At 45.6% G+C, this 13128-nt stretch overlaps 1 protein-coding gene across 1 annotated transcript; it reads right to left on the bottom strand.

Moving 5' to 3' along the window:
* Positions 1-1059: 1059 nt before the first annotated feature.
* Positions 1060-9537, bottom strand: LOC139445816 (transforming growth factor-beta-induced protein ig-h3-like). Its single transcript, XM_071227044.1, has 6 exons — positions 9350-9537; positions 8022-8245; positions 3942-4128; positions 3239-3337; positions 1899-2003; positions 1060-1551 (listed from the first exon to the last, which is right to left on the bottom strand). Exons 1-6 carry the CDS (start codon positions 9507-9509, stop codon positions 1454-1456), a joined length of 873 nt encoding a protein of 290 aa, XP_071083145.1. The 5' UTR covers positions 9510-9537; the 3' UTR covers positions 1060-1453.
* Positions 9538-13128: the final 3591 nt, after the last annotated feature.

The raw sequence follows: 13128 nt of genomic DNA on the forward strand, positions 1-13128 counted from the left end.
CCTGCTGGGGTACTGGTTGTCATGTGTTAAGCCTACATGATTTATCCCAGAATGTGCAGACGTGTTACTGAGTCGAACCACGGTATGTTGACTTATCTCTCACTATAACGTGTCATCGACCCCATGGCAGTTATTAACGCAATTATCAACGGGTCACAATGAATATGAAATATTAACGTATACTACACGTGATAGTGTGTGGAGTGTAGCTCGTGTTGGACAACATCGGAAATGAGATAGCAGATAAATCTAGCTGGCAAATTCCTGAGCAAAAGGCATCTGAATTCAGACACCAACCAAATGGCAACAACTGTGATGGTGGGACCAATGGCCGACATTTAAACGCTGCGTTTGCTATTAAAACCAAAAGAAAATTTTGTTTCAAATGCAAGGACATCAAAATTACTATACTTCGTGTTGGTCACTGAAGGTTGAAGCTTACCGAGGAAACAGTATTTGTAATTGAATGCCCAGACCACAATCATATCAGACAAAGTTTAGATATTGGGTTCGATCCCCGGCCGCGTCACACCGAAAGGCGTTATGAGATGGTAGTTGTTGTTACCCTGTCTGGCGCTAGGCACTGAGGGGCTAAAACAAGGACTAGTCGGCTGTGTCTGAGTGGTGTATTTATTTTAAACTCCGGCATGGTATCTCAGTGGGCTAACACTATAAATCGTCATCAGTCCTGAGTAGTATGAGCACACACATACGTGCATGCACGTCGCTATATAAGTGCTATAATCTTGAACGCGACGTTAAACCCCATTTCACCTCACCTAGAAAGTAGAGTACTGGAGAAAGAAGTCTCATCTCTAACTTCACATTTGGGCCCTAGCATCTTTGATGGTTCCACAATTCCGAACAATCTGCACTTGCACCTCCACACCTCCAAGTTGAACTTCAGGGGACAACACACGAGTCAGATGAGCGTTGACCCGTCCCATGACAAAATGTGTTTTACAATGTAATTTTGTCCTTACTTGGTACCCAGGCGTGACACCAGTGTGAACACTTTTCGACACCAGTGTGAACACCTTCCGACATCAGACAGAACACTTTCTGACTGTAAACATTTATTCTACTAATTCTAGATGCAGAGTACATATTGTTCTGGCTGGCAAGGGCGACACCATATCCAGCTGTTTGTGAACATGTCACTCAGGCTACATGCACGGACATTCCTACTGAGCTCTGGGGCCTAGCGCCGACCTATAGACTATACGATGGGATCTAGGCGGGGTATCCTGGCAGGGTATCTAGCCGGAGATCAGGGTGGGGATCCAGGCGTGGATCTAGGTGAGATCTAGGTTGGGATCTAGGCATGAATCTAGGCGGGGTATCCTGGCAGGGTATCTAGACGGGGTATCCAGGCAGGGTATCTAGGTAGGGATCTGGCGTAGGTATAGGCATGGATCTAGGTGTGGATCTAGGCGGGGATCAAGGTGGGGATCTAGGCGGAGAACAGCACTGAGTCGATCGTGTGGAGAACGCCATTGGTCACAGTGACATCCGCTGTAGTGATGTTGGATCCATTCACTGTCAAGCCGCCTGTCAAAGAGAAAGAATTAATTTGGTATTATTTGGTCCTATCTGTAGCCTGCCCTGTAAGGAGTTCCCCACCAGGCTGTAAATCAGTTATACCTACCGGCTCCTATCTGTAGCGTGCCCTGTAAGGAGTTCACCTCCAGGCTATATATCAGTTATACCTACCGGCTCCTATCTGCAGCATGCCCTGTAAGGAGTTCTCCTCCAGGCTATATATCCGTTATTCCTATCTGTAGCGTGCCCTGTAAGGAGTTCACCTCCAGGCTATATATCAGTTATACCTACCGGCTCTTATCTGTAGCGTGCCCTGTAAGGAATTCACCTCCAGGCTATATATCAGTTATACCTACCGGCTCCTATCTGTAGCGTGCCCTGTAAGGAGTTCAGCACCTGACCAGCATAGAGCCCAGCACTGTAGAGGGTCCCGGAGTTCACCACGTGGTGTCGCAGCACGCCTGTTAAGAGACTGGCAATTACTGAAATGATCTCAGACGAATCTTGATTCTTTGATTCTGTGATATTTGAATTTAACTGTCCTCACTGGCACAAATAGGATTATCTAGTTTGAGCTGTTCCTAGCACTGTTTAATGTATTCACAGAGAGATATTGTGTAGCTGCGGTAACCTAGTACAGGGTGAGTTCAGAACTGTTGCTATGGACAACCTGACATGGAATTGTTTGGGCTTCACGACCCAGCGGGCGGTCGGGTAGCCTAGCGGTTAAAGCGTTCGCTCGTCACGCCGAAGACCCGGGTTCGATTCTCGATATGGATCCAATGTGGGAAGCCCATTTCTTGTGACTTCATGACCAAGCATCAGATGGAGGTATGTAGAATGAATGAATGAGTTTATTCCGTAAAGGGGCCACCGGCCCATTATACAAGGTACATTTGATTAGTCAGTTCACATTTACAGAGAGCGCTGATTATTACATCAGGGAACCGATTCACAAAAGCGCCCGCGAGCCACGAGCAAGCGGTCAACACTCATCAGAGTGCTGAGAAGGATGTACAAAAGGTTATTGAGGCCGATAATAACCCACAAACGCCCTGTGGATCGGGTCCCAACACATGTTACACACACTGGCAACAACCAGTCTCACATTGTTACAATGGCATAGTGCTACATAACAGGCACATCTTTAAGAAGAGAAGAGCGAGAAATACATACTTTGCAAATCTTCTTATAACATAGAGGTTGCAGCTATATAATTGTTTTAGTTTATCCAGAGTTGGACTTATGCAAAAATATTTAGGAAGTACCTGTTCCCTTAAATTCGAATAGAATGGACACTCGAGACAAAAGTGGAATTCAGTTTCTATATATGGCACAATACAAAACGGACAAAGACGTTCTGGCCTTGGTATTAAATAATGCCTACCTGCCTCTACCAATAGATTATGACTAGAACAGCTAAACCTAACAAGTGTTGTTTGATAGATGGCTATATCAATACAATTAGTCAGATGTTCATAATTAAAATATTCCTTGACAGAGCAAACATATTCCAGCTTAGAATTCTAAATTTCTATTCCGTGTTTGTTGGCAGATATCTTTACATCTTTGCTTGCAGATCGACCGTGCGCTATTGCGGTGCCCAGCTCTGGTAGGGACCGACCATTTGATATTCTTGTGGGGGTAGGGGGGATAAAAACTGGTCAAATGGTTGGTGTGGTCACAGCTAACGTACCCTGCAGTCGGGGGATGTCATCCAGCAGGGTATCCATGACTCCGGGGGGTAGGCGAGCAAAGGCGGCATCGTCAGGGGCAAACACCGTCTGCTTGTCAGCTGAGGACAGACACACATCAGGATGTTGTTAAGTAACCTTGATTCAACAACAGACACGTAAAGTAGTGGTGTGTGAGTGAGTTGGGTTTTACGCCGCTTTTAACAGTATTCCAGTTATATCACGGCGTGTCAGCTTAATGTGGGAGGAAAACCCGAAGTGATGCAGGTCTCAGACGTTTACCACTTCGGTGAAATCCACGAGCACGGGTATGGTGCTGACAAACCTAGAAACATAATCAGGGCGAACCGGGATTCGAACCAACAATCATAGGTTTCTGGCGTGCCCAAGGGACGCAATTCTGCACAGCGAATCGCGGCGCTTTAGTCAGAGTCACTCTCAATTCCTTACAAATAATGGAGCCGAGGTCAAACATTTTTAAGGAATGGAGAGTTACGAGGATATTCCCCTACATAAAACACATCTCCATTCTTACACTGACAACACAAGAGCAATAAACATGCACTGTAAAGATCAGCTCGCGACGGAGCACGTGCAACAGCGGCAGAGAACACAATCAACTCCCCATTCCCTAAAAGTAATGTAGCGCTCAAACAACAGAATGACGTCACAGATGTGTTTTGACTCGCAAAATACGCTAATCACCTGTAAACAACTGGGACAAGCCGGCCTTGGTGATGGCAAAGAGGAGGCTGCTGAAATTGTCACTTTCGGCCACATAGTCGAAAGCACTTCCGGTAGGCACAGGGTAGATAACTTTCCTCATCATAAACAACATGCCGTTGCTGCAGGGCATGTCCACGAGGAGCACGGGGCTGCCGGACACCGTCGTCTGTCAGAAGGAAGGTTTAAACAGAGATGAGCTTCCTCCTCGACCATCCAGTGTCTCTTCATTCTCATCTTCCTGAGTCAAGGGAGTTAACTGACTGTAAAAGTCTCCACAGTTTCCACCCTTGCAGAACTAGCCTGCAATTATGGAGTTATATGTATGCTTGACTAACGACTCTATGCATAGCCATATCAAAATCGCGAAATCGACCTCCGGTTCGTAAACAACATGGATTTCAATGTGCAGATTTAGGTCGAATGCAGGTTTGCTAAAGGTGTACCGTTCACTGCCTGTCGACACATATTTTCCAAAATTATTCATGTTTTTAATCAACGTGCTCACGTGATTTGATGCACTTCACACTGTAAGAACCGTTTTATTACAATCTATATCTTGATCATCGATCAGATGGTCTTGCTTGCCGCCGCCATTTTGTTTGATGCAAATGCAAGTTATATGAGAGGTGGAATCTGATTGGTCATAGGAGGGTATAGAAGGGACATAACTCATAATAGCCACTACGATCGAGCCCAGAAATTTCAGCCTAGTTCGGCAACCATGGAAACTGCACTTTTAGAGTCAGTTAACTCCCTTGCCCCGGGACGATGCTTCTTTCCTAATCGCCGCTTTCAGCAATATTCCTGGAATATCACGGCGGGGGAACCCAGAAATGGGCTTCACATATTGTACCCATGAGGGGAATCGAACACGGGTCTTCGGCGTGACGAGCGAACGCTTTAACCACCAGGCTTCCCTACCCTCTCCTTCCGGAAGTAAAGTCACCATCTCACAAACTGTTTCACATAATTTCTCTCGTTCATGAGCTTCATTGAAATTAGCAGCTACTTAAAATGCATCTTCAGAACGCGAGTTCGCGGCCTCTAATCAGGAGAATAATTGAAACTTTAACTTTTAACTGACACCCTGTACACAAGGTAAGGGATGTCCTCATGCTACAAGTTCGCAGTTGTATGTGAGATGACACATGGCGAGTCGAGCCCAGGTGACAACTTTGCTTGTTTCAATCGCGAAAGAATATTTGACCCGACGGTTACTGTGAGCGTCAGTCAAGCCCATCTCAAACCGAAAAGCTATGATGTCGATTGGGTCCAGGGTACTTATTTCTATCTAATAAGATGAACGTAATTGAATTTGGAATGTTTGATTTAACGAGGTACCTAATTGTATCTCTATTCTACTGTGACAAAATTAAACACGAACTCTTTGGGGTTAGCGAAAATATTGAATGAAGAGTCCATTGTTTTCAATGGTTTGTCGTATTCAGTTCAAGAAACAGCCTTTAAGCAAATAATGGCACTTTATGTGTTTCTATAATGTTTTCCCCATCGATCTATGCTGATACAACAGCCATAGAAAGCGTATAGCACACCTAAACTGCAGGGCAAAATATAGCATACCAGGGGTGTTTATTAAAGATTTCCCCTAAACCACTTAGGGTTATCATATTTGGTTGAAATTTCACATGTGTAATGATACATGTATCTATGGGTTATGTCTGAATTTGCAGCACCGAACTATTAATCTTACCACTTTTACAGGGGTTATGATCGAGTAGGGTGTGACAATGGAGCCAGTAGAATACCGAGCAGTGATTAGGTTTTTATATTTGAAAGGTCGCACACCAAAAGAAACTTTCGATGAAATGAAAGCAACTTATGGGGAAGATGCCCCATCATATGACGTTGTTAAACACTGGCATCGCCAGTTCAAGTGTGGTCGGACATCTGTGGAAACAGCTGCCATTCCTGGTCGCCCCCATTCAGCCATTGATGAGGACACTATCCATCAAGTGGAGACCGCCATTTTGGCAGAGCGACGTATAACTGTTCGCCAGTTAGCACAAGATGTCAAGAGCAGTGTAGGGTTTGTGGAAAAAATCATCCATGACAATTTGAACATGCATAAGGTGTCTGCACGATGGATTCCCAGGTTGCTCACACCTTTCCAAAAGCAGGAACGAATCAATTGCTCAAAGGATCTTTTGGACATGTGCCAAAAAAACCAGGCAAACCTTTTTGACAGACTTATCACACAGGATGAAACATGGGTCGATCACTATGATCCTGAGACTAAAGTTCAGCAGATGCAATGGAAGCATGTGGAGTCACCACCCGTGTCCAACCCTCTGCAGGTCATGTTGTTATGCTTCACTGCTGCGAAAATTGCGGGACGCTATCAAGCTTAAGAGGCGTGACATGCTGACCAAGGGTGTCCGTCTCCTGCAAGACAATGCTCCAGTACACATCTCTTATGTTGCCCAGACAGAAGCGCGGTCCTGTGGCTATGAAATCCTTCCACATCCTCCTTACTCTCCTGACCTTGCACCATCTGACTTCCTCTTCTTTCCAGCCATAAAGTCATTTTTGAAGGGAAAACGTTTCACAGATGATGAAACACTGATTTCTGAAGTCATGTCCTGGTTTGAGACGCAAAATGACGGCTTTTACAAGCGAGGTCTCCATAGTTGCATAAAACGATGGGAGAAGTGTGTAACTCTTGGTGGTTCCTATGTGGAGAAAGACTAATACCTTTTCCAAGTTTCATTCCACTAGGTCCATCGGAAGTGGGTCAGGGGAAATCTTTAATGAACACCCTCGTACATTTGAAAATTGGATTTGACCAGCATATTACGAACGCTATCAAACGTCACTAGGCTTAAACAGTGGCCGAGACACTACAGAATTATGGTCAAAAATACAAATATGATACCTGTGTAAACAAGCATAAAGTAGGCACCCCCACAGTAGAGTAAACAATCATAAAGTGGGCACCCCCACAGTAGAGTAAACAAGCATAAAGTGGGCATCCCTAGAGCAGAGTAAACAAGCATAAAGTGGGCACCCCCACAGTAGAGTAAACAAGCATAAAGTGGGCACCCCCACAGTAGAGTAAACAAGCATAAAGTGGGCATCCCTAGAGCAGAGTAAACAAACATAAAGAAGGCACCCCCACAGTAGAGTAAACAAGCATAAAGTGGGCACCCCCACAGTAGAGTAAACAAGCATAAAGTAGGCACCCCCACAGTAGAGTAAACAAGCATAAAGTAGGCACCCCCAGAGTAGAGTAAACAAGCATAAAGTGGGCACCCCCACAGTAGAGTAAACAAGCATAAAGTAGGCACCCCCCCAGTAGAGTAAACAAGCATAAAGTGGGCACCCAAACAGTAGTGTAAACAAGCATAAAGTGGGCACCCCCACAGTAGAGTAAACAAGCATAAAGTAGGCACCCCCACAGTAGAATAAACAAGCATAAAGTAGGCATCCCGAGAGCAGAGTAAACAAGCATAAAGAAGGCACCCCCACAGTAGAGTAAACAAGCATAAAGTGGGCACCCCCACAGTAGAGTAAACAAGCATAAAGAAGGCACCCCCACAGTAGAGTAAACAAGCATAAAGTGGGCACCCCCACAGTAGAGTAAACAAGCATAAAGTAGGCACCCCCACAGTAGAGTAAACAAGCATAAAGTGGGCATCCCTAGAGCAGAGTAAACATGAATGAAGTACTCACAACCTCCTTGCTACTGTTATTGTACAAGGCTTGATACTCACAATCTCCTTGCCACTGTTATTGTACAAGGCTTGATACTCACAATCTCTTTGCCACTGTTATTGTACAAGGCTTGATACTCACAATCTCCTTTCCACTGTTATTGTACAAGGCTTGATACTCACAATCTCCTAGCCACTGTTATTGTACAAGGCTTGATACTCACAATCTCCTTGACACTGTTATTTTTTAAGGCTTGATACTCACAATCTCTTTGCCACTGTTATTGTACAAGGCTTGATACTCACAATCTCCTTGCCACTGTTATTGTACAAGGCTTGATACTCACAATCTCCTAGCCACTGTTATTGTACAAGGCTTGATACTCACAATCTCCTTTCCACTGTTATTGTACTTGTTGATGCGAACGGCGGCTCCAGCAACAGTGGGAAGCAACTCCTCGTCGACGAAGGACGCTGAGACCACGGTTTCGGTGACGATGTGGTAGGACATGAGGTTCTTCAGGAAGGCCGGGTCATTCGCCAGACTCTGGTTCACGGCAGCGGGCAGGGACTGGAAGGCCGTCTGGACAGGCGCAAAGAGGCTCATGTTTCCTAGTTGGTCAACCGTATCATTATTATTGTTATAGCTTTTGAACATGCGGGGGGGACTACCATATGGACATAGACGGGGTGACACCTATATGGATATACGGGTGGGTGGACTTCTTTTTGGACATAAACGGGTAGGTGGGCTTCTGTGAGGACATAAATGTAGGGGGGTTCTGTGAGGACGTAGGGGTAGGTGGACTTTAGTGAGGACATAGGGTAAGGTGGGCCTCAGTGAGGACATCAGCGTAGGTGGACTTCTATTTAGGGATCTATCTCATGTAATATAGGATCCACGGTCTGCCTTAAAGTAGGGATCTAACTCATGTAATATAGGATCCACGGTCTGCCTTAAAGTAGGGATCTAACTCATGTAATATAGGATCTATGGTATGCTGTATAGTAGGGATCTAACTCATGTAATATAGGGTCCACGGTATGCTGTATAGTAGGAATCTAACTCATGTAATATAGGATACACAGTATGCATTAGAGTAGTGATCTAACTCATGTGATATAGGATCCACGGTATGCTGTATACTAGGGATCTAACTCATGTGATATAGGATCCACAGTATGCATTAGAGTAGGGATCTAACTCATGTAATATAGGATCAACAGTCTGCCTTAAAGTAGGGATCTAACTCATGTAATATAGGATCCATGGTCTGCCTTAAAGTAGGGATCTAACTCATGTAATATAGGATCCACGGTCTCCCTTAAAGTAGGGATCTAACTCATGTAATATAGGATCCACAGTCTGCCTTATAGTAGGGATCTAAGTCATGTGATATAGGATCCACAGTATGCAGTATAGTAGGGATCTAACTCATGTAATAAAATATCCACAGTATGCCTTAAGTAGGGATCTAACTCTTATAATATAGCATCCACGGTATGCATTAGAGTAGGGATCTAACTCATGTAATATAGGATCTATGGTATGCATTACAGTACGGATCTAACTCATGTAATATTGGATCCACAGCGTGCATTATAATAGTTATTTAACGCATGTAAGATAGTATCCACAGAATCTAAGATAGTTATTTTCTGACTGATGTCATACAGCGTGTATTGCAGAAGGTCCTTGCGGCTGTGTGGAGTTACCTGGCTGTTTCAGCATGGAGCTGAGTCCTGCCTTGGAAAGGTAGTCTGTGAACGAAGAGGCCCCGAAATATTTGGCATCGTCAAACAACGTCGGGGCCCCTTTCACCGCCGACAACACCGACATCAACAACATAAACACGCGACAGGAAGCTGAGGCCATTTTGAAACAGTTTCTCCGTTGTCGTGAAGCTGGGCGCCAGGTGGAGCTGTGTGCTTGTTATCTCGAGGACAGATTCTCCTATCTACAAGATAACTTTGCGGAATCCCGCACCTCTGTCACAAGGTCCCCTCATATCACCAAACAAACACACGCACATGTATTATACGCATAGATATACAGAAACTCACATGAATAATTACACACACAGACACACGCGCGCGCACACACACACACACGCACACACAGACACACACACGCACACACACACACACACGCGCGCACACACAGACACACTACTACTACTACTAGTACTACTATTACTACTACTTCTACTACTATTACTACTACTAATATGACCAGTTTTTTCTTTCATTTTTGGCAAATTGACTAGAACCTCTGAAGATTGATATTTAAATGTATCTGTGGTCACCACGTTTTGTAACAAAAGCCCCATGGATCAAGGAACGCAGTTTTTCCTAAGGTTTGTCATGTGGGATAGCGGTGTACACAGTTAGAAAATTAAAAAATTGACATTGTTTTGACATAATTAAACTTGGGTCGTTTCAACAAATTTGCTGGTCCCTGCAATCTATCTGTCTTTGTATGGAGCTTTGGGATCCAATACCAAGACGAATGTACATTCTCTTCTGAGTTTATCCTCAGCCCAACAGTTGGCAGTTGCTGATGCAGGTTAAAACGTGTTAGTATACCTTGTAGCATCAACGCAAACACATTCACGTGCGAAACATGTCACACGCCTCCTTGTGCACACATACACGTGCATTTCCTTCGGTTCTTCAGGGATCTAACACACATACATTCTTTGGTTTCAGAATCCGCACTCTCACAATAAGTTCAAAGGTCAAAGGTAATACGATTGCACCCAGCATGGGGGCGCCGGGTTTCAACAACAGGCGGTACCACGACTGCGGCGTTATCACACGTGCCATGTCAGTACACTAAACAGGACTCAGTACACACTTCGCACACACTGATCAGAGTTGGCAGTGGGTGTAGTGTAGAGTTGCCAGTGGGTGTAGTGTAGAGTTGCCAGTGGGTGTAGTGTAGAGTTGCCAGTGGGTGTAGTGTAGAGTTGCCAGTGGGTGTAGTGTAGAGTTGCCAGTGGGTGTAGTGTAGAGTTGACAGTGGGTGTAGTGTAGAGTTGACAGAGGGTGTAGTGTAGAGTTGAAAGAGGGTGTAGTGTAGATTTGACAGTGGGTGTAGTGTAGAGTTGCCAGTGGGTGTAGTGTAGAGTTGCCAGTAGGTGTAGTGTAGAGTTGCCAGTGGGTGTTGTGTAGAGTTGACAGTGGGTGTAGTGTAGAGTTGACAGAGGGTGTAGTGTAGAGTTGCCAGTAGGTGTAGTGTAGAGTTGACAGTGGGTGTAGTGTAGAGTTGCCAGTGGGTGTAGTGTAGAGTTGCCAGTGGGTGTAGTGTAGAGTTGCCAGTAGGTGTAGTGTAGAGTTGACAGTGGGTGTAGTGTAGAGTTGACAGAGGGTGTAGTGTAGAGTTGAAAGAGGGTGTAGTGTAGAGTTGCCAGTGGGTGTAGTGTAGAGTTGCCAGTGGGTGTAGTGTAGAGTTGAAAGAGGGTGTAGTGTAGAGTTGCCAGTGGGTGTAGAGTTGCCAGTTGGTGTTGTGTAGAGTTGACAGTGGGTGTAGTGTAGAGTTGCCAGTGGGTGTAGAGTTGCCAGTGGGTGTAGTGTAGAGTTGCCAGTGGGTGTAGTGTAGAGTTGCCAGTGGGTGTAGTGTAGAGTTGACAGTGGGTGTAGTGTAGAGTTGACAGTGGGTGTAGTGTAGAGTTGAAAGAGGGTGTAGTGTAGAGTTGCCAGTGGGTGTAGTGTAGAGTTGCCAGTGGGTGTAGTGTAGAGTTGCCAGTGGGTGTAGTGTAGAGTTGACAGTGGGTGTAGTGTAGAGTTGACAGAGGGTGTAGTGTAGAGTTGAAAGAGGGTGTAGTGTAGAGTTGCCAGTGGGTGTAGTGTAGAGTTGCCAGTGGGTGTAGTGTAGAGTTGAAAGAGGGTGTAGTGTAGAGTTGCCAGTGGGTGTAGAGTTGCCAGTTGGTGTTGTGTAGAGTTGACAGTGGGTGTAGTGTAGAGTTGCCAGTGGGTGTAGAGTTGCCAGTGGGTGTAGTGTAGAGTTGCCAGTGGGTGTAGTGTAGAGTTGACAGTGGGTGTAGTGTAGAGTTGACAGTGGGTGTAGTGTAGAGTTGACAGAGGGTGTAGTGTAGAGTTGAAAGAGGGTGTAGTGTAGAGTTGCCAGTGGGTGTAGAGTTGCCAGTGGGTGTAGTGTAGAGTTGCCAGTGGGTGTAGTGTAGAGTTGCCAGTGGGTGTTGTGTAGAGTTGCCAGTGGGTGTTGTGTAGAGTTGACAGTGGGTGTAGTGTAGAGTTGCCAGTGGGTGTAGTGTAGAGTTGCCAGTGGGTGTAGTGTAGAGTTGCCAGTGGGTGTAGTGTAGAGTTGCCAGTGGGTGTAGTGTAGAGTTGACAGTGGGTGTAGTGTAGAGTTGACAGAGGGTGTAGTGTAGAGTTGCCAGTGGGTGTAGAGTTGCCAGTTGGTGTTGTGTAGAGTTGACAGTGGGTGTAGTGTAGAGTTGACAGTGGGTGTAGTGTAGAGTTGACAGTGGGTGTAGTGTAGAGTTGCCTGTGGGTGTAGTGTAGAGTTGCCTGTGGGTGTAGTGTAGAGTTGCCAGTGGGTGTTGTGTAGAGTTGACAGTGGGTGTAGTGTAGAGTTGACAGTGGGTGTAGTGTAGAGTTGCCAGTGGGTGTAGTGTAGAGTTGCCAGTGGGTGTAGTGTAGAGTTGCCAGTGGGTGTAGTGTAGAGTTGACAGTGGGTGTAGTGTAGAGTTGACAGAGGGTGTAGTGTAGAGTTGCCAGTGGGTGTAGAGTTGCCAGTTGGTGTTGTGTAGAGTTGACAGTGGGTGTAGTGTAGAGTTGACAGAGGGTGTAGTGTAGAGTTGCCAGTGGGTGTAGAGTTGCTAGTTGGTGTAGTGTAGAGTTGACAGAGGGTGTAGTGTAGAGTTGACAGTGGGTGTAGTGTAGAGTTGACAGTGGGTGTAGTGTAGAGTTGCCAGTGGGTGTAGTGTAGAGTTGACAGTGGGTGTAGTGTAGAGTTGACAGTGGGTGTAGTGTAGAGTTGACAGAGGGTGTAGTGTAGAGTTGACAGTGGGTGTAGTGTAGAGTTGACAGTGGGTGTAGTGTAGAGTTGCCAGTGGGTGTAGTGTAGAGTTGCCAGTGGGTGTAGTGTAGAGTTGCCAGTGGGTGTAGTGTAGAGTTGAAAGAGGGTGTAGTGTAGAGTTGCCAGTGGGTGTAGAGTTGCCAGTTGGTGTTGTGTAGAGTTGACAGTGGGTGTAGTGTAGAGTTGCCAGTGGGTGTAGAGTTGCCAGTGGGTGTAGTGTAGAGTTGCCAGTGGGTGTAGTGTAGAGTTGCCAGTGGGTGTATTGTAGAGTTGCCAGTAGGTGTAGTGTTTCCATGTTTTATACATATTGAGAGTTGATAGCCCTTGACATATTCACGGGGAGAGTGTCCATGTTTTATACATATTGAGAGTAGACAGTCGGTGACGTATTCACGGGGAAAGTTTCATTGTGTTATACATATTGAGAGTAGATAGTCGTTGACGTATTCACGGG

This window comes from Haliotis cracherodii, unplaced genomic scaffold (genome assembly GCF_022045235.1).
Source record: "Haliotis cracherodii isolate W230 unplaced genomic scaffold, xgHalCrac1.p SCAF_6, whole genome shotgun sequence".
NCBI classification, from domain to species: domain Eukaryota; kingdom Metazoa; phylum Mollusca; class Gastropoda; order Lepetellida; family Haliotidae; genus Haliotis; species Haliotis cracherodii.

Excerpts from the sequence above, each read along its gene's own strand:
- LOC139445816 (XM_071227044.1), bottom strand. The coding sequence starts at position 9,509 with ATGGCCTCAGCTTCCTGTCGCGTGTTTATGTTGTTGATGTCGGTGTTG. Across the intron at positions 4,129-8,021 it reads ATAACAGTGGAAAGGAGATT|ACGACGGTGTCCGGCAGCCC; the intron begins GTGAGTATCAAG and ends TCCTTCTGACAG. Across the intron at positions 3,338-3,941 it reads CTTGTCCCAGTTGTTTACAG|CTGACAAGCAGACGGTGTTT; the intron begins GTGATTAGCGTA and ends GTCTGTCCTCAG.